Source organism: Rhopilema esculentum, chromosome 10 (genome assembly GCF_057945365.1).
Source record: "Rhopilema esculentum isolate cy_ngs chromosome 10, ASM5794536v1, whole genome shotgun sequence".
In the NCBI taxonomy this organism is placed as follows: Eukaryota; Metazoa; Cnidaria; class Scyphozoa; order Rhizostomeae; family Rhizostomatidae; genus Rhopilema; species Rhopilema esculentum.
Genome location: NC_142824.1, coordinates 6454112 through 6475441, shown reverse-complemented (window position 1 = coordinate 6475441; position 21330 = coordinate 6454112). Strand labels below are relative to the sequence as shown.

The 21330-nt window shown below is 32.2% G+C and overlaps 2 protein-coding genes and 1 long non-coding RNA gene across 3 annotated transcripts in view; 1 reads left to right on the top strand and 2 right to left on the bottom strand.

Annotated features, from left to right (window-relative positions):
• The window catches only part of LOC135684135 (HEAT repeat-containing protein 5B-like), a 74799-nt gene that overhangs the window by 50857 nt on the left and 2612 nt on the right, over positions 1-21330 (top strand). Inside the window, exons 31-35 of the mRNA XM_089110953.1 lie at positions 597-3680; positions 6534-7325; positions 8511-8651; positions 9545-9605; positions 9864-11263. Of these exons, the coding sequence (XP_088967079.1) occupies positions 597-910 (314 nt within the window). The 3' untranslated portion in view covers positions 911-3680; positions 6534-7325; positions 8511-8651; positions 9545-9605; positions 9864-11263. The remainder of the gene's footprint in view (positions 1-596; positions 3681-6533; positions 7326-8510; positions 8652-9544; positions 9606-9863; positions 11264-21330) is intronic.
• On the bottom strand, positions 1814-4657 carry LOC135684144 (cytochrome c oxidase assembly protein COX20, mitochondrial). The gene is made up of 4 exons (XM_065199560.2): positions 4548-4657; positions 3297-3405; positions 2619-2682; positions 1814-2410 (listed from the first exon to the last, which is right to left on the bottom strand). Exons 1-4 carry the CDS (start codon positions 4593-4595, stop codon positions 2293-2295), a joined length of 339 nt encoding a protein of 112 aa, XP_065055632.2. The 5' UTR covers positions 4596-4657; the 3' UTR covers positions 1814-2292.
• Positions 7657-8511, bottom strand: LOC148959260 (uncharacterized). The gene is made up of 2 exons (XR_016144189.1): positions 8148-8511; positions 7657-7831 (listed from the first exon to the last, which is right to left on the bottom strand). It is a non-coding gene; the product is annotated as an uncharacterized LOC148959260 (long non-coding RNA).

Here is a 21330-nt window from a genome sequence, read left to right as displayed (position 1 = left end):
GCTTTTTTGGCTTTACCCGTCTGTCCTAAGATGCTTGCGAGACGTCTGCTTGCTATTTGATCCAATCATTTATTGCACTATGATTAGAGATGCAAGATCCAAATCATTCACCTCCCTGCCCAAAATGCTACTTTCATGCAAAGAGTATATACAAGCTGCTAAATAGGTTCCCTTAGTTGGGCCTTTACCCAGCAAATACTAAATCTTAATATTGAATTACTAGCAAATATCGAATGCTTCCTTCTTAGTTTTCTCTGATTTAATTTTTTGTATAGACAGGAGTTTTTTACACCATTGGGCTTCACTGGTAAAATTTTATATAGGCCTTAATAGTGTAACTTATTGGGCAAATCTTTACAGTCTTGTACTTGGATTTCTGATTGGCTTCTTTTTATCCACAACTGGGTGTACTGTGTTAATGTTGTAACTTTGTCTTGATCTATGTTCTGATGTTTTATACTCTGAAGACTGTCAGGCGAAAAGCTTCAGTATCTTTCAAAATTTTTTGTTTTTTCACAGCTATTTTCAATTTTTGCACCACAAGAAAATTGGCTGTTTAATCTATTATACCAATACATAAAGGCTTTATCTTTTAGGTACCAATGCAATGCTACTTCTAATTTCCTGCCTTACACAAGTTCTTATAGATGAATCAAAACAGATAAAATCAACAAAATTTTCTCATCAACTTCATCAGCATTCACTGGAACGGTTGAAAAAGATAGGACCTTTGTATCCCCTGGCATTTAAGGGTGCAATTGAGAAATCACCAGAAATAAGGACTAAGCTGGAAGCGGCTTTGAAGGCTGACAAAGAAAAAGTTAAAAGACAGCAAGATTTGAAATCCTCTTCTACTTTATCCTCACAACCAAAAATTCAACTAAAGATGAATTTCAGTAATTTTAAGTAAAGATATTTATGTGAATATTAAGCATCATTTAAATGTAAAGTAGATCATTGCTAATTTCAACTCGTCCAAAAGGTGAAATGAATAATGCAAAATTACATTGTGCATAGAAAAATTACAAAAAGGTTCCATTTTATATCCTTAAATTTAAAAATTTGAAGTGACAGAATAGCATGGGATAACTTATGTTTGGGGTTTGGGCTCCAAATTTTTTCTTCAAAAGACCAAAGAAAACTTTTATTTACCAAGAGGCCTGTTTTATTCAGTACTTGTTTTAAAGGGAACCAACAGGCTTATATCTTGGTAATCTTAAAATAGTTAAGATATTTAATTCACTTTTGCAAATAAATGGAGCTGTAAATAATTGTACGAAATGTCTTATAACAGAATAGTTCCATTATGATTTGTTGCCTGTTTATAAACATGGATTTATCGTTTTTTATTTTGTTGATGCTCCTATCATTCGTTAAACTATTTTCAGTATCATCATTTTGGGATAATTTAAACATTAATATCTATTCTTGTAACTGTCTAGATGAGATATACAAATTCATTTAAACTCCACAAAAGAAAAACAATTGAAAAATGCTTTGGAGGAACTCCTTTCTTTTATCTTTTTCCTGTTGATGTGACAATATACTGGGTACATTTTGAAAAGGTTATTTTCTTTTATTTCTTTTTTATTTCTTTCAATGGATTCTTTTTATCCACAAGATGGCCATCTTTAATTTTCCACTTCACTTATATTGCCACCATAAAATATAACCACCCGTCATTTCCTTTGCATTGGTTGTGATGTATTAAGGATGCTGGTTAAAAGGTATGTATTTTTGTAATGAAAAAGTCCTGTTCAGCATCTAATATTTCAAATATTTGAAAATGTATGATCATCTGTATATTTGGTGGTTATTGTAACCATTTGGCTAAACATTTGTGCCCCTTTTTATCATCAATTTGAAATAAAATTTTCAAGTTATCATGTAGCAGACATACGAAAGCCTGATAGAATTTTGATTAAAGAGTGCTAATAATGCTAAATGTTCAATTATGAGCATAGGTACAATAAATTTAGATAAAAAAGCTTTCTGTATGACAATTTGCATTTCAGATTTCACTGATGTTTTAATTTTTACTAAGTTTCAATTGAATTTTTGTCATACTCGAGTTCATAGTATTATCCTTTTTAGTTCTACTAAACAATGATTTTTCTAGTGGCTGTCTGTATTTTTGAATTGTCCTGCAATGCTTACACTAACACACAAACACTGGTGAGCTCCATTCCATCCTGCCAAAAGGGGCAACTAGGATGCCAACATCAATTTTGAAGATATCCTCAACAATTGCCCAAAGCACACTTGGTGTCTTGGCCATGCTGATAACTAAACTCAAACAATTTTTGGTTGGTCATTGTCACTTCCTTTTGAATTTGAGTATTTTGTTAGAAGTTCAACTGTCTTGTCAATTTCCTTCCTTTGTTTCCAGTTTAAATATCTACATAACTGCCTGTAGAAAGAAAAAAACAGATATCTAAAGCAAATATATATAGTTACATTATGTTAAAAAAACAGGATATATGATCAACTGAAAAAGTATTGAAGGTACACCCACAAGATTGTTCGTCTTATCAGAACTCTATTTCTGAAAAGAAGGTAAAAGTAAAGAATGCTTGACAGTTGAGAGAAGATGTAATTTATGTAATTGTTGGTCATACCAGCTGCCAATTGAAACCAAGGCAAATGAAGCTACAGCGTAATCACATGACCGTCTGATGTGCTCTGCAAATAATGAAATGGTTTCATAAGTATAAAATGATTAACAAAAACACCTTGAGAAATACTACACTCTACCAATATGTTTCGCCCTATCAGTGCCTTTTTGGTGGTTGTTCTGGTTGATAATAAATACATCATGGCTATACATAGATATATAAAAAGTATTAATTTGTCTAATAAAAGGATTGGACATAACATCATTAATGCTAATGGTTAATGTCTTATGGTTGCTTAGCATGGTGTTCAAAAATTGTTTCTGAAATACAGTTAGAACACTAACATTAAAATGATTAATATTATTTCTGTACTTGTCTGGTAAATATTACCTCTTTAAATGTATTTAAGATTTTCTTCAATATATTTTTAAGCAGTGAGAAAGTTGATGCGGGATCACATCGATAGATCAGATCAATAATTTCATGCATGATCCAGGATCATCTTGTATAGAGTGGCAGAAATTGCCTAGATGATTTTAATTTTGATTAAAGTAAATAAAACAATTTGGCAAAGCCCCTATTGGCAAAGGAACATTATGCTTTTAAGAAAAGTGTCACAGGTGTGTCTTATTTAGAAAAAAAGAATGTTAATGCAAGCTCTAAAAAATTGAAATTATTTACTTGAATACATATATTTTGATGTCCCAACTGTCATTCCTCCAACCAATCCATAAAGTAATGAATTTCTAGCACATGGTGTATTCTCTATGAAATCTTTCAGATAACCAATCTTGAAAAAGAGCAGAAAAGGACCTCACAAAAACATCAGTGATTGTGCATGCTTTCCAGTGGAGATGAAATTAATTAGAATACACCAGTAATAATTGAAGAAGTAATTTTCATATTTGATTCTCTTTTGACAGGTGTTCCAATTCACAATCATTCGTTTTTGCCAACTTAAATTCACATTAACTGACAGGTCACATAATCTTAATTTTCTGTTCATTTTCTAGCCCAAGCCACATTCCCATCTAAAGGCTTCAACTTTCTAGTACCAGTGTTGAGGTAGCTAGCCCATTAAATTTTTGTTTTAATTTCACATTCAACTTTTATGCTTCAACCAGCAGTAAAATCTGCCTTAACATTTGCCATGCAAGTTAGCATTTTCTGTATTTGTATTTTGTATTTGTACTTGTTTCTACCTAGCATTTGAAGGTGGTTTTTAGGACACTGAGAACTAATGGTTATCAAGCAGTGTCCTCCTCCCTCCTCTCGATGGGACCACACCTCGTGATTCCTTTGCCTAGAATTACAGAGAGCTGGTGACTCTCCTCAAACTTGGTGGAAGTTTGGTCATGCCAGGGACTTGAACCACAGACCCTTTGGTCTGTAGTCAGCGCCTCTAACAACTGAGCCATCTTCGCTTTTCATATAAGTTTTGTTAACACCAACTTCCACAGTCAAGGGGGTATGGGGATGCATTTAAACAAACGAGACTCCAAACATGTAAGGAGATTTTCAATCTAAGCCAAATTTACACAATGTCTCGCAAGATTTCCATTGAGAAAAATAAGTTGAGTGATAAAAATACTAAAAAATAGTGTGGTGCTGAAAACCCAAAAACCGTAAATGATTAATTAAATAGCTTTGCAAAAAAAATTTAGATCAGAATCTTAAAAAAGAGTGAGCAATAAAAGAAATATTTAAAATCTGTTGCATGCGATTGCATTTTAAGTAATAAAGTACGTAATTTCGACTTTTCATATTGTTGTTGTTGAGTTACATAACAAAATGTGCATAAAAACAGCTCTGCGGTATAATAATAAAGCGGTATGCTCTGGCAAGTCACGGTAAAATTGCAAAATTAAGTTCGTTTTTTCAATTTATCAACAGCATTCACTGAAAGGTTGTTACAGACGATAAAATTCTTACTGTGAAAGGGTTCTTCTTGGTTGGTTTTGCATCTTTTTCGTCGGCCATTTTCAAACATCTAAACGAGACTTTATTGATGCGAGGCTGATCGTCAGAAACGGGAACCAGGGCACAGTGGCCAGGGGCTGTCTAGTTCCCATATTGCTCGACCTGATGACGTAATTAGTTTACCCTAAACCTAACCCTAAACCTTAACCCTAAACCTAACCCTAATCTTTACTTGAAATAATTAATCATACTAATTTATGACTATTAATGTATGCATTTATGTATAATAATCTTGTAAATATTACTGAAAGCCTCAATATAACCCGACCTTTATAGAAAGTACGGCCTCAGCACTATTGGATCGAGTGAGATACTTTGAGAACCATCACCAATTACCTTACCTAATTTTCAATTACTTAACTTTGAAAATGTATTTTTCGAAAAAAAAGAGGGATAATTTGCAACCTTGATGAAGACAAGTTAACACTAATAACTTAATCAATATAAGTAAATTGTACCAGGAAATTTTTTTAGAAAAAAATATTTTCTTGGTACAATTTACTTACATTGATTACGTTATTATAGCATCATATTGTACCGCACGCATTTTAGTACAAGTTAACAGTAGCCGATAATATTCCGTCAAAAGTTTTTAAAATGGCAACAGATGTTGTCTCGTTTCCCTTTTTTATGAAAATGGCTAATGCTTGCCATATTTAAAAAATAAATGAACTAACTGGCGACTTAGAATCAGAAACTGCAATAGTTATGAATGGTTATGTGAAACTTTTTTGTGCTTAACGATGTTAATAGCAAGCTTCAACTTTTAAAGCCAACCGATTCAATTTAGAGAAATCTAAAGTTAAAATTAATGGTTTTACTATAAAAGAAGGCAAGCATGTTAAATTATTATGAGTAGCATTGGACCTTCAACTTAGATTAGAAGAACATATAAAATTGTTTGCAAAGAAGCTGGAAAAAAAGTAAACAGCCTTATTTTATCAAACTTGAATTTTTGTCCTGTTATTTGGATGTTTTGCAGTAGGAAAGTAAAAGCCGGATAAACAGGATTCATCAATCAACTTTTGAATAACTTTTGTTAAAAAATAAATCAATAAATTATGACAAAAAAATCTTACAATAGAAGTTTATAAAAGATTTAACTGTGTAAATCCTCCTTTACTGGATGAAATATTTTCCATAAATGAATAGCCATATACCTTTAGAACCTTCCAATCTCAAACCGCAGATCCTCATTACAAAATAGATTTTGATTTTGTACAGGGTCATATAGATATGGCCATATATGGAACTCAATACCATACGAAATAATATATTCTCCAATTTTACAAATTTTGAAGAAGAATCTCTGAATTTTCATCGTCCAATTGTAGTTGGTTTTAATTAGCTTCAGTATAGCTAGAGATTAGACAAATTCTAAATAAAAAAGATAAAAAGCAAAATACGTAACACCTACAAAAATTGCTGCCTAGATATTGCCTTATTATCGATATTAACGCTATTAATTAGTTCTGAATCTCCAATAACTTATAGTATATTGCTATGTCATAATACGTTATACTTATTGCAAATGCTGTGTCCTATACTTATTGTATGTCCTATGGCTAATCGATTTGATACTTGTCAAAAATACTTTGTCACACTCTCTGCTAACGATATTCACATCTTGAGATTAATCAAGATTAAATATGGTGAAACGATAATTAAAATATATAAGACAGCAAAATGCTAAAAATCACAGACTCGTGACAGGTTTGTGAATACTTTGTTTTGTCACAATTTCAAAACTTGTTGCTAGTTTCTTTTGCATTCACCATTAAGTCTTACTTTTTCATCTTAATTTTCTATGCTGGTCTTTCGTGTTCAGCATCTTCTGAAATCTTTTTAATTCAAGGGTATTAGTTGATTAGTTTTTCATTCTCTTTTTCAACATTTTCCTTGCAATTTTATTCACAAAACTATCGCCTTTCTTTTTAGAGTGAATCCATGTATTCTTAGGCGGAAAACTGCTTAGAAAATCACTTGGCCACATTAAGAATTTTGGAATCCTCTTGGTTCTCCGAATGGCTGCAGACTGATGATGTAAAGTTTCCCTTACATTCGTGTAGTCTTAAAACATCGTTTGACTTCTTTAAATGTATATTTCAAAACAAGATTGGGTCTATCTATATCTGCCAGATGTGCTAAATCATTAAATCTGAGTAAGTTCACCATGAACACCATGAAAACCTGAGTAAATTTTTAATCATGCAACTTTGTAACTGCTGTTGCGGTGACAGTTTTTTGCTACTTGAATTGCAATTACAAAAATAAGACATACAAGGTCTCGATCTCTACTGAATATACTCACAATAGTTTAACAAGGCTTTTTACAGGAGAAGAGAACAATTATTACCTGATCTCGACAGCTTGACCCAACGTAGTTAAGCCATTACAATGATTTTTTCACAGACATCTACTAGGACAGAGCAAGACTCGCTTCTTTATTCAAACATTTACTTCCAGAAAGTTATCTTGGTTATTAATATGTTTATTAGAGCTAGTTCTCGTAAATAATGGATTTGAGATTATTCTGTAATGAGTCTGTCCTGTTTTTTATTCCGGCTGTCGTTGATTTCTAGATATTTTTACATGTTATGTGAGTCTATCGTGGAAATTGAAATGCAAGTATCCAGATAGAACTTATTCACGGTGTTCTGACTTGTGTTATGTAACTGTCGCTTTTAAGAGGGCGCTGACAAGTGTTTTCAAAAGCTTGAAAGTTTCACAGTAAGTTAGTTTGCTGTAAAGTTGTAGTTTTTCTCTTATGAGATTTTCTTGGAAGGGAAACTTGTCTCAGAGATTTATACCGAAATGCTGTTCTGTAGCACAAATAACGATGAATAATGTATCTCATTTTAGGCTTGATATAATTTTTTTCATTAAATATGCATGTTCAGATAGTTGCTATGAAATGGCGTTAAAGTGTTGATGTCTCTCACTGAAAAAAATACAATCCTTAATTTCTTTTTACTTTTCTTGCAAAATTGAATACACAATGCTAAGGTCTGCTTTTTTGTTTAATTCAAATCGTCATTTTATTTATTGGATATTCTGTACATTTGATATATTTTAAGTAGGAAGTTTTTTCAAGCTATTCAGCTCCAATCGATAAACTTGCTGATATGTTAGATACGGTAAATGAATATCTGCAACATGATGCCACTTTACTGTCTGAGCAGGACTTGCTGCAGATTGTTAGGCCACTGTGTGAAGACATCAAAGTTGAAAGAATTCTGAAATTGGAAATTGCGTGGCTTTAAAAGCATTCATTTGAGCTGAGCAAGGGTTATTTAGTTTTCTTTATTTATCAAAAAACAGATGGAATAGTTTCATCGAACTCGGATCGAAAGCTGTTTTGGAAACTTGCTTTGTCTCAAATCGTTTTCGGTTGTTAAAGATGTAATTTACCTGACAGTTTCTGCTGCCCCTGCTCTTATTTTGGTTTTCTTTGCATTCAAGTAATTGTTATATAATTTGATACACTGTATTCAGAAGTTTTTACTGTATCTACAATTTATCCCTCAATCCCTCATCTTAATCATTGCTTACCTGGATCAGACGATAAGAGTACAGCGTCATGTTTGTCTCTGCTGAAGACTATAAGCATGTTTTGTATGATATCGGCATGTACAAAAGTGTCTAAGGCCTTCCATACAAAGAAACGTGAAACAGTTTCACAAGCAGCCTGTAGAGAAGACTGTTTCTGTAGCATCTGTTTATATTGGCCTGAGTTTACTTTCTCGATTCAGATAGTGGCTTTATGAGGTGGTCTGAGTCAAATTTTTCTGCTGGTGCAAACCATTTTGCATGTGTTTCGAGAATTCTTATAGAATTCCCATCATCAAATAGTACTTTTTCTAGACCAGCTCGAGAAATTGACAGTTCTTTAGCTTTGCATTTTTCGTTTTTTAGATATCAGTTCAGGACAAAGAAAGGAATGAAGACAAATTCTACCTGTTTTGGATGTAGTAAAAGAAAGTAAAATGCGAGTGAATTCAGTGATATTGGACAACTGCTGTTGGTTTGGCCGGCTTCTGCTGCAACTGAAATGAAGTAAGTCAATACAATTTTTTCATTTCATTTTTCATTTTCAATTTTTTGGATAAGACAATACCCTAGGAGGGTTATTTAATTTTTGGAAAGGGGAACCCGTTTTAATTTCAGTTTCGAAATTTTGCATCTGTTTTTCATTTTGCTTGTTTTGTTACTTGAAAATCTTATTAAATCTTACTTATTTCCTTACGATATGATACTGCAAAAGTTCTGGATTGTAAAGGAATCTTAGAATTCACTTTGGAATGGTTCGGTCGCTCAATGTGATATTCTAAGGTGGATCTGCAAAGAAGTTTATGCTGTCACATGTTCCGTCCTTGATTAGTCAATCGATAAATTCAATTGCTGAACATTGAAATTGCCTGATTGTGGGTTAAATAGGGAAGGTTTCTTTGCTGGTAGATTTTACTCCTTGAAGGTCATCACCCCTTCTCCTAGCCTGTAAATAAAGGCACAATGGGAAGATGTTTCAAGATTAAAAATTCATTGCCAGTCAAACAGTCCTTTTGTTAGTGACTTAAAGTTTCTTGTCAGTTGATAAGCTTCACATCGCTTTTAACTGAAAGTGGGTAAGTGAGATATCACCCCTTCATAGTGAGGCTCTATTCACATGCTGTCCGCACATTCTTAAAAAAGTGGATAACTTACAATTTGTCTATATTGTTCAAGGTTTGTTGATTCTTGCAGGTTGTATCGTTCAATGTCGTAAATGTGTCCATCGATACGTTACATTCATTGTTATTTTTGGTATTTTTGCAATCTAAACCGAAGTTTTGAATTAATCAAATATCAAATTAACATAGCTCACGATGACTCAGATGTACATCTTCAGCTAGAGTGAGATTTTGCTTCTCTGTCTTCACATAAAGTAATAACGTCCTTTTCTGTCATAGGATTCATTAGATGTTGCCACCCACATTCGTTTGTTGAAGGAAATTAAAGCAGCAGCTCGAGGTTGGGTTCCTTTAGGTCTCTTTTGAAATACCAGCTATAAGACGAGCAGATGATGTGTGATTCTAGATAAAATGAATCGTTTATTGCTTTTAAGATACTATTTAAAATGACTTTCATTTATTGATTCCACTAGATGTATGGGTGATCTTTCCTTAAATTCTGCAAGATCTTTTTGTAAAAATGGGGATTTTTAGACTCTTTGTAGAACTTAATTTTGATTTTCTTAATAATTTAAAAAATATAAATATTTTTTTACAGGACTGGTTCAGTTGGAGCAAATATTCACGTTATTTCGAAGCTGATAGCAAAAATCAACGCTGTGCTAGAAGGCTAGAATCGATTGAGGGAAATGTTCACTAAATATACCACTAAAATATCATAGGAATATGACAAGAGGAAGGAAGAATCCAAATTGATCTTAAAGTACTCTTTGGCGAAAGCCTCTGACTTGGCCTTGGAAATCCTTCTTTCTAATATAACCATTATATTTGGCATTCCTTTACACAACGTAACTAGATTCTTAGCGCAAGATAGATGTTCAAAAATTGCCTTACGATCGCTTTTTATTAGTTCGAAATCGGCAATAATATTTGTACAACGAATTGGTATATCACAAGATGTAATTCTATTTGCAAATGCCCAATTGTAGATCCAGCTGAGACGTGTCAAAACTACTTCTTCAAGCTCTGGCGTCTGCCGATGACGTCTTTTTTCTTTAGTTTGTAATGCTAGGGAAGGCTCAAGAGCCTATGACTAAGCGCTAACAAGGAAAAGAGAGGAGGGATTAGGAAGAGAGAGAGAAAAGATCAGGCTCCTATATTTTTGTTTTGAATAAAGACAGGTTGTAAGAGTCTGGAAAGCAGGAAGGGGGTAAAGCATTTCAAAGTCTACAAAATCTAGGGAGGAAAGAAAGAGTTGTGGGATTGAGTTCGTAAGTTTGGCAAGGGGACTTGGAAAGGGTGAACGCTAGAAGAGTATCTGGTATTACGTACATGTCTCTAAGGGGCCAGGGATCATATCTCTGATATCCTGAGAGCAATGGGCGTGGTAATATAGCTTTCAGTGACCGTGCAAGAAATGATGTTAAGCAAGAGGCCCGATTAAATATGATTAAAAGACTGTTAAGATATGTTAGACAGGAAAAAGCTCAGGAAGAGAAACAGACACATTCTTACCGTGACTGATTTCGCTTATCTGTTTTTATAAAATGCTTCTCTCTACCTAACTCTTTTAAGTATTGTTTTTTCATCTTTATTTGTATGATGTTTTGTTTTGTTCAACTCTTTTAATCTTCTTGGGTATTAGTTGATTAGTTCGAGTGTCCCAATATTTAGGCTTTTCTCTAAGAATTTCCTTTCTATCACCATTTTTGTAGCCATTTTATTATTAAAAAACGATCTTTCTTCTTTTTACAGTAAGTCGATTATGCATGCTTAGACCGGCAGTTGCTTAGAAAATTCATTTGGTCACATTCAAAATTCAGAAGCTGCTTGGTTTTTCGAATGGCTGCAGTCTGATGACGCAGTAGACATTTTTCGAAGATAATGGTGATGACCATCCTTGAGCACTTGAGGAGCGAACCGATCGAGTACAAGAACATTTAGAGATTTCTTGATCTGATGGGGCAGTCATCTCAAAAGACTGCTTTTGGATTCAAGGTAAAGATATTGTATGATTATTTTTGTAAATATAATCTTTATCATCATTATTTCTACAACGGAATCCCAGTGTCCAATTTTGAAGCAGTTAATTTTCGACATTGTAGACTATCCTCTACAGTGGCCCAATTTAACAGAAGTTCTTCTACAGTGGGCCATTTTGACAAATGCTCTTTTCCAAAGGCCTGTTTTGAAGAACATTCTTCTCTAGACCCCCGTGTTGACGAACGATCTTCGCCATAAGCCCATTTGATGGACGTTCTTCTCCCGAGACCTAGTTCTTTTAGTGTTACGGTATTTTATATAATAATAAAACGAATACTTTGACAAGATTTACACTTCAACGAGACTGCTGTTTTTAATGTGTCTTCTGTACCCTATGCCTTAAATTTACAGTTAAAAATTAATCTCATAAAAGTAATTATCTAAAACACATAAAAAGCGTATTAGTCTAATATTTTAATCTATATTAATAGTTCCGGATAAAATTGCCGAATAAATGATCGTTTCTTGATCACATCTTAGTTACAAGATACACTGCTGGCCTATTGAGTTATAGTTGGGGCTTTGAAGATGGCTTTGATGGTTCGCTGAAAACATTTATTGTTTTAATTCTTTAGATATCTATATATTAATTTATCTTACGAGATTTCCCCTGATTTTACTATGTTCCTTTTTTACAAAGAGCCCCACCTTTTGCTAAACTGTCGGTTTAAACACAGTTTTTGGCACTCTTTCGGTAAATTTTGTCATTTGTCGGCAAATTTGCTTGTTTTGTGAGATTTTGCCTCCCCCCACCCCTCTAAAAAATTAATTCCCCCCTCTGATGAAAGGTACTCTGAAATCTAAATCTAGAGGCGGAGCCTAATCAAAATGTAGTAGATTATGATTTGAGTAAACCAAAAGACGAAATTTTGTTTAGTGACATTTTTAGACTGCGGGGCTTGTTACTAAAAAAGGGATAGTAATTTCAGGGACTGAACTTCAAAGCAAACAGGTCTGCAAAAAGCTTTATTGATTACAGCTGTCGCTATCAATTTTTTTAAAATGTTAAAGTTCGTTCCAGAAATAACATGTAACCTAAATGTCTAGATTATTAAACAAAGCAAAATTTATGCGCACAGACTTCGGTTTTATTCAAGACCGCTGTTCTTTGAGCAAGATTTGAACGGACAGTTGTTCAAGGCTTAGGCCTGTAGCCCAGATCTTTTTTGAAGGGCTCGCTAGCTTTTCGAAATTTGGCTTGTTTTAGGGAAGCAATGATTCTAAGCATTCTGAAAGTGTTTTCAAACTTTTCTTTCAAAGATATTAATTTTTTTGCTGCACACAAAGGATTACGAAACATTGAGAATCGACTCTCCTTCATTTGAACACAGTTTTGTGATTTGAATAATTTTCGTATACTTCTCCGTATTCTTTTTTAATGTCATGCTAATTTTAATATCCCATTGCTTAACAGAAACCTAGAATGTCCTTGTATTGACGAACGTATTAGCAAAAAGTCAGATATATAATAAAATTTGTGTTTTGCCATCATCTAAAACCTGGGTTTCCACTTGGTATTAATTAAGCCTCCATCGGGATCTCGGTTAGAATCATTTTTGGAATAGACTTTGAGTTAATTGTGAATTGCCACAGGACTGTTATGAAATTTAATGCCCTCTGTGGTATCGTTAACGAACTGTAGTTTCGTAGTTATGTATTTTAAATTTTAGTTGGTATAAAAAATTGATCATTCGTAGTTTTATCAGATTGAGGAAGCAATGGAAGACTTCTTTTACAACCTTGATAAGAAACGCCCAAATGGGACACATTCTTTGGCTACGTCTACCTCCTTACGAAACGATGGCACAGCAAAAACAAAGGTTGCAAAATTGGATATTCAAAGAATTCCACAGGGCTTAGCAAATCTTATGGCCTAGCTTGAAACAAATGATGTAAAGCATGATAAAGTGATTCTTTATTCTTGTCAGTGCAGATATAAAAACAATTGATGGACTCCTAAGGGATTTCTTGGCACAACAATGATAAATCAGGGCTTGGGCAACTATTAGAAAAACGTGGGTCCAGGGAATATAATCATGCAACGTCCTTAGAAAATTTCCAAATGTGGAATTTTTGTACACCCGTTCTTTGGACCCCACAAACAAAGCCTGAAAACTCAAGAAATCTTATAGTTCCACATCATCTAATATATACAGTTCATCTGAAAATCACATTTAGAACATTGGCTAATCTACGCGAAATCTTCAGGAAACACCTCTAGTAAATAACCTTTAGTGAGGCTTCTGTCTTTGATAATGCGCAACAGCTCTTGGGCATTGAGCAGCTGTGAAGGAGATCATCATTGGCGGGTAATTTGAATGAATTTTGGCGGAAATGGCTGGTGAATGCACAGGAGACTTTTGTTTCAGAATATGGCGGGAATCTAGTCCAAATTTGCATATGCTTATAAATACCTGGTTTCTTTGCTATTCAATTAGTTGGCACAAAAGAGTAGAGACGAGGTGCTGGTGCAAAACACTCATGTCTTCATCTTGGCCTACAACGGCATGTAAACCTAGGTGAGACCTTTTTTTCAAGTACAAGATTTAAGAGTCTACTAATGTCAATTGATAATGCCATTCGCAATTATTAGGTTGTCATGTTAATCTAAATGAAGCAGGCGAAACTAATCCAATACAAAACGGTGATTGGAATGATAAGGTGATAGTTTGGAATTTCATGAAATGCTAACAGCGTGACAACTGGCTAAATGGAGTACCTAACCTGTTCTTCTGCTCTTAATTTGTTGTTTGCAAAGATTTTTGTAGACTATATGTTAGTTCAAGGAATACTTCTTTAAAGAAAGAGAAATTAGAATTCGCAGTGCAGTATTGATTTAAGTGCATTTTGCCTCATTTTAAGGATAATGGAGCAAGCACAAAACTTCGACAAAAGCAGGTTAAAAGGGCTGCTTGCATGCGACGTCAAGTATGGCTGTTGAAAAATACAGGTATGAATTTTTGGTTTTTTACTCCTTAAATAGAGTAAATGTTTGTTGGATTGTTTTGAAGTATTTTTAGAAAGAAGTGATGCTACTTTTGCACTTTTCAAATTTATCTTGGAAAAGAATGCTAGTTGATGGTAACTGACAGTTCAGCAAGATTTATTTCTTTCAATAAACCTTCCAAATGACAGGCCACAAGAAGCTGTTTGTGTTAACAGACAGCCTGCCATCAAATTTACTTTCATTTTTCAATTTGTTTAATAATTCATAAGCTGCCAGGAAGGGCTTGTGCAGCTTAATAACATATCAGGTCAATTGTTGTTTGGTGATTTTTAGTTTTGTATTAAGATGAGTTTTTAGATGAATTTCTGTCTCCAGTTTATCAAAGACATGTTTTTTCATGAATGCTTAAGCTCATACCCAAAAAAGCAAGTTCTTTTTTCAAAAATACTCTATTGGCATACTGGATAAAACATTTCATTCCAAACATTCACTGTCATTTTGCTTTAAATTTCATTCAAGCTATGCATGGAATTTTGTATTTATATTATGTAAGCTCTAATATATTTATAAAGTTGAAAATGGCACAAAAAAATTTCATTATTTTAATTTTATAATTCAACATGAGATTCACTTTACTTAATTTACCCTAAAAGCTCTTTCAACTCTCAATCCAATTCTTCTAGTTTTGTTTCCATTTTTCCAGATTCCTGTCTTCTCAAAACTTGATTATTTCTTTTCCAAATTTTCCCAGATGACTCTTTGGTGTCAGTTAAAGGTGAAAGAAAAGCTAATTGGTATGTTTTATTTCATAATTTTTAGAATTTTAAATCAAACATCCATTTTAAAGATTTTTTCAAAATAATTTATGTTCTTCCTATTAAAACTTTAGTTGCAAATAAAGCAAATGTTTTAGTGTTTTTAGTTACTTTAAATTCTGCAAGCTTTATTTGAAGCAATTCGTTTGGAGTCAGTTTTAGTGAGATCTATTCTCAATTTTTAATCCATTTTGTCATTATTTTATGCTTCATAATAATACTCAATTTTATACTTAATTTTAAACTTTATTTCTGTCAATTGAAATAAAATGTTCGAAGAAAACTCTATTTGCCCTTTCATTTGTTGTCATTGACATGATTTGTTCAAGACTGGGAGAGAATGTCAATCAAAGCTCATAAGTTACGTTTCTCTCAAGCAAACCGTTTCAGACAAGCAGGAAAACAAAACATAGAGCAAATGTTTAAGATTTTTAAGCAAGCTGAGATAATCACATTTATATATATATAGATATTAAGAGATTAATTTATAATATATTCAAAGCTCTAACTTAATCTGAAATAAATATGTAATATCTTTGTTTGATATCTTTGCTGTTTTGGCCAATATTTAAATTATTTTGATTTAATTTTAATTTTAAGGCCCTCAATGTTACTATTGGCAACAAATCTGCAAGGTTTGTAAACTCTGTTCTTTTGTCGAGCATTTTTAACTAATTTTTCTATATTGATGTTGTTGTCGAGACAATAATTCTCCAAGTTCAAAACTCCACTGAGCCAGGATTATATTTTTAAAACATTATATTACTATTGCATATGGGTATTTATTTCCAACATTCCATTACAACTTTTTTTCTGGTGATGCATATAATGAAAAATTAGCATTTTTTGTATCAGGGTTCTGAAAAATTTTTGTGCTTGGAAATAACTTTTTCATTTATTTTTTTTGAAGTTCAACATGTCAAGTGTGGTGAATTCTTGTGAGCTAGAGAACAGTAAGGTTTGTATTAACCCCTTTGTATGTCTAATATATGATGAAATATCTCACTGAGTTTTAATTTCAAACACTCCTTTCTATGTGTCTACCATATATAATATAAATAATTATCCATTCTTGAGACAATCATTATTCAAGCCAGAAACACTGCTATCCTGGAATTTGATGTTTATTTTGAAAAGATCTTTAATTGAATTAGAGCAAGGATATGTGTATTTTTGATGCTGCACTTCAATTTTTTATCCTGGTGATGCATATAATGAGAAATTAGCATTTTTTGTATCAGGGTTTTGAAAATTTTTTATGCTTGGAAATAACTTTTTCATTTATTTTTTTTGAAGTTCAACATGTCAAGTGTGGTGAATTCTTGTGAGCTAGAGAACAGTAAGGTTTGTATTAACCCCTTTGTATGTCTAATATTTGATGAAATATCCAATCCAATGACCTTTTATTTACATCCAATGACCAATGACATCCAATTTATTGCCTTTTTTATAGATACATTTTTGTGTTAAAAGCTTGTCAAAACCTTTTGGATATTAAAAACAGTTTTCATCTGTCATTTGCACAAAAAAACATACATTTGTATCTAAACTCTGTAAAATTTAGTAGCATTTTAACGGAGACTTTTCTTTAATTAGTTAAATTAAAAGGCTACTAATTAAACTGAACTGGAATTGTAAAGGACTAAGAAAAAGAATGATTGTTTTAGCTGAATTTTTGAATTGTGGAAAAACTGAATTGTGACCTACAAATTGTGAAGAAAAATTGCTTCTTCTGTCTTTCTCTTGAATGTTTGTTAATAAAGCTGAACTTTGTAAGCTGCCAGGAAAATTAAGCTGCAATTAATTAAGCCTTTTTCTGACTTGTACAGCATGACACAAGCAGTCAATTTTTATTTAATAAGTTTCTTTGAATTTGGATGGGTTTTCAGATGAATTTCAGTCTCCAGTTTATCAGATGTTTTTTACTGAGTGCTTTTACTCCTAGCCTAAAAAGAAAGTTATTTTTAATTGCAAAAATACTATATTTGGCATACTCTGTGTAGTATGACACTGTGGCATACTGGAAATAATTCAAATCTAATAAAAGCTATGCATGAACTATTATATTTATATTATACAAGCTATGCATCATAACTAAAAAAGTTTAAAATGGTACAGCAGTTTTAATCACTCTCCTATAGACCTTGGTTTCGAAGTTTCAACACACATTTTTCATCATTTTAAACTTTTAATTCAACATGAAATTCACTTTGCTTTTATTATCCTAAATGTAATTCTTCTAGCTTCTAGTTTTACCACTTCTTCCAGTTTCCTGTCTTCTCCCAGCTTATTTATTTCTTTTTTTAAATTTTCCAGCTTGCTCTCTGGTGTCAATTAAAGGTCAAATAGAAGCTAATTGGTAGGCTTTCTTTGATAATTATTTGCAGTTTAAATTAGACATCAAATTTAGAGATTTTTAATATCTTTCAATAGAATTTGTGTTCATGCTATTTAAAAGTTAAAGGCAGTCTGTCCCCTCAATGATTGGCTAATATGAACAATAGATCTTCCCGCCTAAACGGATAACGGATTACGATGCTTGCTTTGGCTGGCCTAGCTGCGGTAGTTGCCGACACATGAAACTGTGAGCTAAAAGCTATTTGTAGTGGCAAGAAGATTTAATTACTGGAATTAAATGATGATAATAGAAGCATTTCCTTTTGTTGTTGACACATTTGTCGCAGAAACCAAACAAGGAGCCATATTTTACTAGCCACAGCTTCACTACAATGGGAACACAGCCATTTGATTCAAAAGCTCTGGAATCAATGTTGTCCCTGACTGGTTTAAATCGTTTAATTATCGATAAAGCTCAATGGTGCGTGAATTTCACTCCCATGAAAATAAAGTTGAGCACAATAGGGGACAGACTGCCTTCAAGTTGCAAATAAAGACAAGACAAATCTTTTAAAATTTTCTAGCTAATTTGCATTCTGCAAGCCATATTTTAGGCAATTTATTTGCATTTTGTTCTGTTCTGTTTTTTATTTTCAATGTTATCCATTTTTAATTATTTTATACTTCATAATTGTACTTCATTTTATATTTAATTTATATTTAATTTCTATAAATTAAAAATGATATGTTTGAAGAATATTCTATATGCCTTTTCATTTGTTGTCATTTACATTATTTTTCAAATTGATGATTTTTTCAAATAGACTATTTTAGTTCAGTTTAAAATTTAACAAAGTTTTGGACAAAAATGAGCTCTTTTCTTTGGTTCATATTCAAATTTTAAACACCAATGACCTCTTTTTGATCCTTAAAATTTGGAGCCTGGATATTGCAAAGTCCTGCTATGTCAAACAATTTTTCATTTTCCTTGCAAGGAAGCCGGAATAGTAAGATAGCGGGACTCAATGACTGTTGTATAGATCCATTCTTGAGACAATCCTTCTTCAAGCAAGAAACACTGCTACTCCAGAATTTGATGTTTATTTTGAAAGATCTTTAATTGAATTAGAGTAAGGATATGTTTATTTTTGATGCTGAACTGCAAATTTTTATCCTGATGATGAATATAATTAGAAATGCACATTTTTTATGCCAGGTTTCTGCAGATTTTTTGAGTCTGGAAATAACTTAATTTCCTTTGTTTTTTGTTTCAAGATCATTATGTCAAGTTTTGAGCAAGATGTTACTAAGGTTTGTAAATATTCCTTCGTATTTTTACTGAATGCTTTTGATCCAAACTTTCACTGAATTTTCATCCATGAACCTGTTTTTGAGACAATTATTTTTTCAAGTTGTCAAACTTTATTTTGATAAAATTTAATGTTCCTTGTTAAAGGTCTTTAATTAACATTAAATAAGGATATATTTTCAGTTGTATGTCTGATGCATTTTTAAAATGGGAGCTTTGTTTTTTCTAAAAGATTTGAGTGCTTTTTGTATATCAGAGGTTAAATGGCTTAGATATTGTAGCATACCATACTTCTCTCTTAGGGAGAAAGAAAGCTGAAATAATCATAGATCATACAAGAAAAATCTCTTTGCTGTTGTCTGCTTCCTTTCTCCCGGCCACCTCTTCAGTTTAAATTTCTCCATGTTTGAAAGCTTTACAGTTTGGTAAATGTACTAATATCTTATATTTTTTTGAATTTTAGGGCTAGAATTTAAGATGTCTTGGAATTTAATGAACAAGGTGCCACCAAGGTTTGTAGACACTTGCTATGTCTTTTATGTGGACCTAGATTTAACTTTTAAAGATATTGTTCCTGGTCTTAACAAGACAAGAGTTTGGGAATATAGTGCAAATTCTCATCTTGAGACTTAATGGACAGATTTAAGAAATGTAATAAACTCAATTTGCAGTGTAAGTCTGGCAACTTCAAGATAATGTTCTTTTTTGTTAAATTACTTTAAGATTATTTTTACTTTAATTATATTTCCATAGTCATCTGTATTACATTAAAATGTCTTTATGAAGACAAGCTAAAATGATTATTTGGTCTTTTCTGGTCTTTATCCAGATTTAAATCTTTGTCTTTTTGGTTTTTGTTAATAACTCTACATTTTTATGACAGGGTAAACTGCTTGATGTCAATAAACAATCTACTGTTTGTGAAATATACCCGCAAGGACGGCAAAGGTAGAAATGTTTATTTTATATTTTTGAATATGTAAAATATACATCTTCTCATCAAAAAATGAAACTTTGCCAATTTATCTCCAAAATGTTTCAGCCAAACAGTGAAATGTTTTATAACTGATTAATGTTGGAAACCATAATCATTTAAAGGGAAAAAAATTGCCTACATGTAAAAACCTATGTTACTGGGTACTTTCGCTCCAGGAATTTTAATGATATATTTTCTTATGTTGTGTAACTTTTATTTTTATCTCTATATTATACTATTGTGACCTATATATTTTTTTGCAAGAGCCAGTTTAATATTGCACTAAATAATAATGAATTTAAGTTTAAATATTCCAATTCCTTAAGGAAAGACTTGCACCAACTGATATTCAGTTAATACATTAAAGACAATTTCTAAAAATTTTCTGCCATTATAATTATAACATTAAAATTGTTTCTCATTTGTTCGTAACCACTGCCCTAATTTTCCTAATTTTCATGATACTCCAATGTTATTTCTGATGTTATTCTTTATGTTACATCTGGCCTTTCCTTTTCATTGATGAATGTTTACTTTATTTACAGAATAACATGCTGCTTGTCTAGAAACAATCAACTGTTGCTTGTGAAAGTCACCAGCAAAGCATACAAAGGTACAGATATTTATTTTATCTTTTTAGATAATTGCTTTTCTCCAAAAAGTATTCGAACAGAAGCCAATGTTGTGTCAGTACTGGGTCAAGTAATTAAAGCAAAAGAAAAAGTGATAAATTATATTTAAAGAATGAAAATAGGAAACAGGTCAGAATTTCAGCCAATCATAAAACAGAGCATAATTTGCTGAATTTCTAAATTCAAGTCCCTCCATCATTTCATTATAACTCAACTGTCAATGTTCCATGATACAAGAGACAACAAAGAGGCAACAAGGAATTGAACGGTACAAATTTTCTATAAAAATTAATTGTAGCTGCAATTTCGGAGTATGTTTAAATTTTCATAGAAAGCCAAAGAAGCCATAGGGTTTTCAATTATCTTCACTTATCTTCACTTATCTTCGATTTTCAAAAATCTTTGAGAGGGTCCTAGAAGAGTTATGATTCTATTGGCAGCAAAAAGATCACTTTGAACTATTATAGTCATATGACATGGAGCATTATCTTGTCGAAAAATTAAGACTGATTTATTTGTCTATTAAATCTGGCACTATTTAAAATATTTTTTGAAAGGGTGACAATTTAATATACGACATTGACAGAATGCTAAAGAAGAACAATATTATGACGTCATTAGGCCTAATACTACCCCCGGACTATTGAAACCCTTTTTGAAAAATATTTTCAAATTTAACCCTTTGTTGGCAAATGGGCAGTAGAATTGTGCAGATCACTTGCTTTGCAAATTACAAAAATGAATGACCTATCTAGTTTAAAAACTTTGTGGCGATTTGCACTGCTTCGTCCATTTTTTAACCATTGCAAAAAGAATTTTTTACCATTGCAATTTTTTCCACTTTTGAAAAAGATTTCCCCAGTAAGTTTCCATAGAACATAATTTAAAATATGTTTGTTTGTTTGTTTTGTGAAATAGCTGAGGCTTTCGTTTCATTCAATACAATAACAATTTTTTTATCTGATAAAAATTTAATAACAATTTTTCACTTTCTTGACGCAAATGA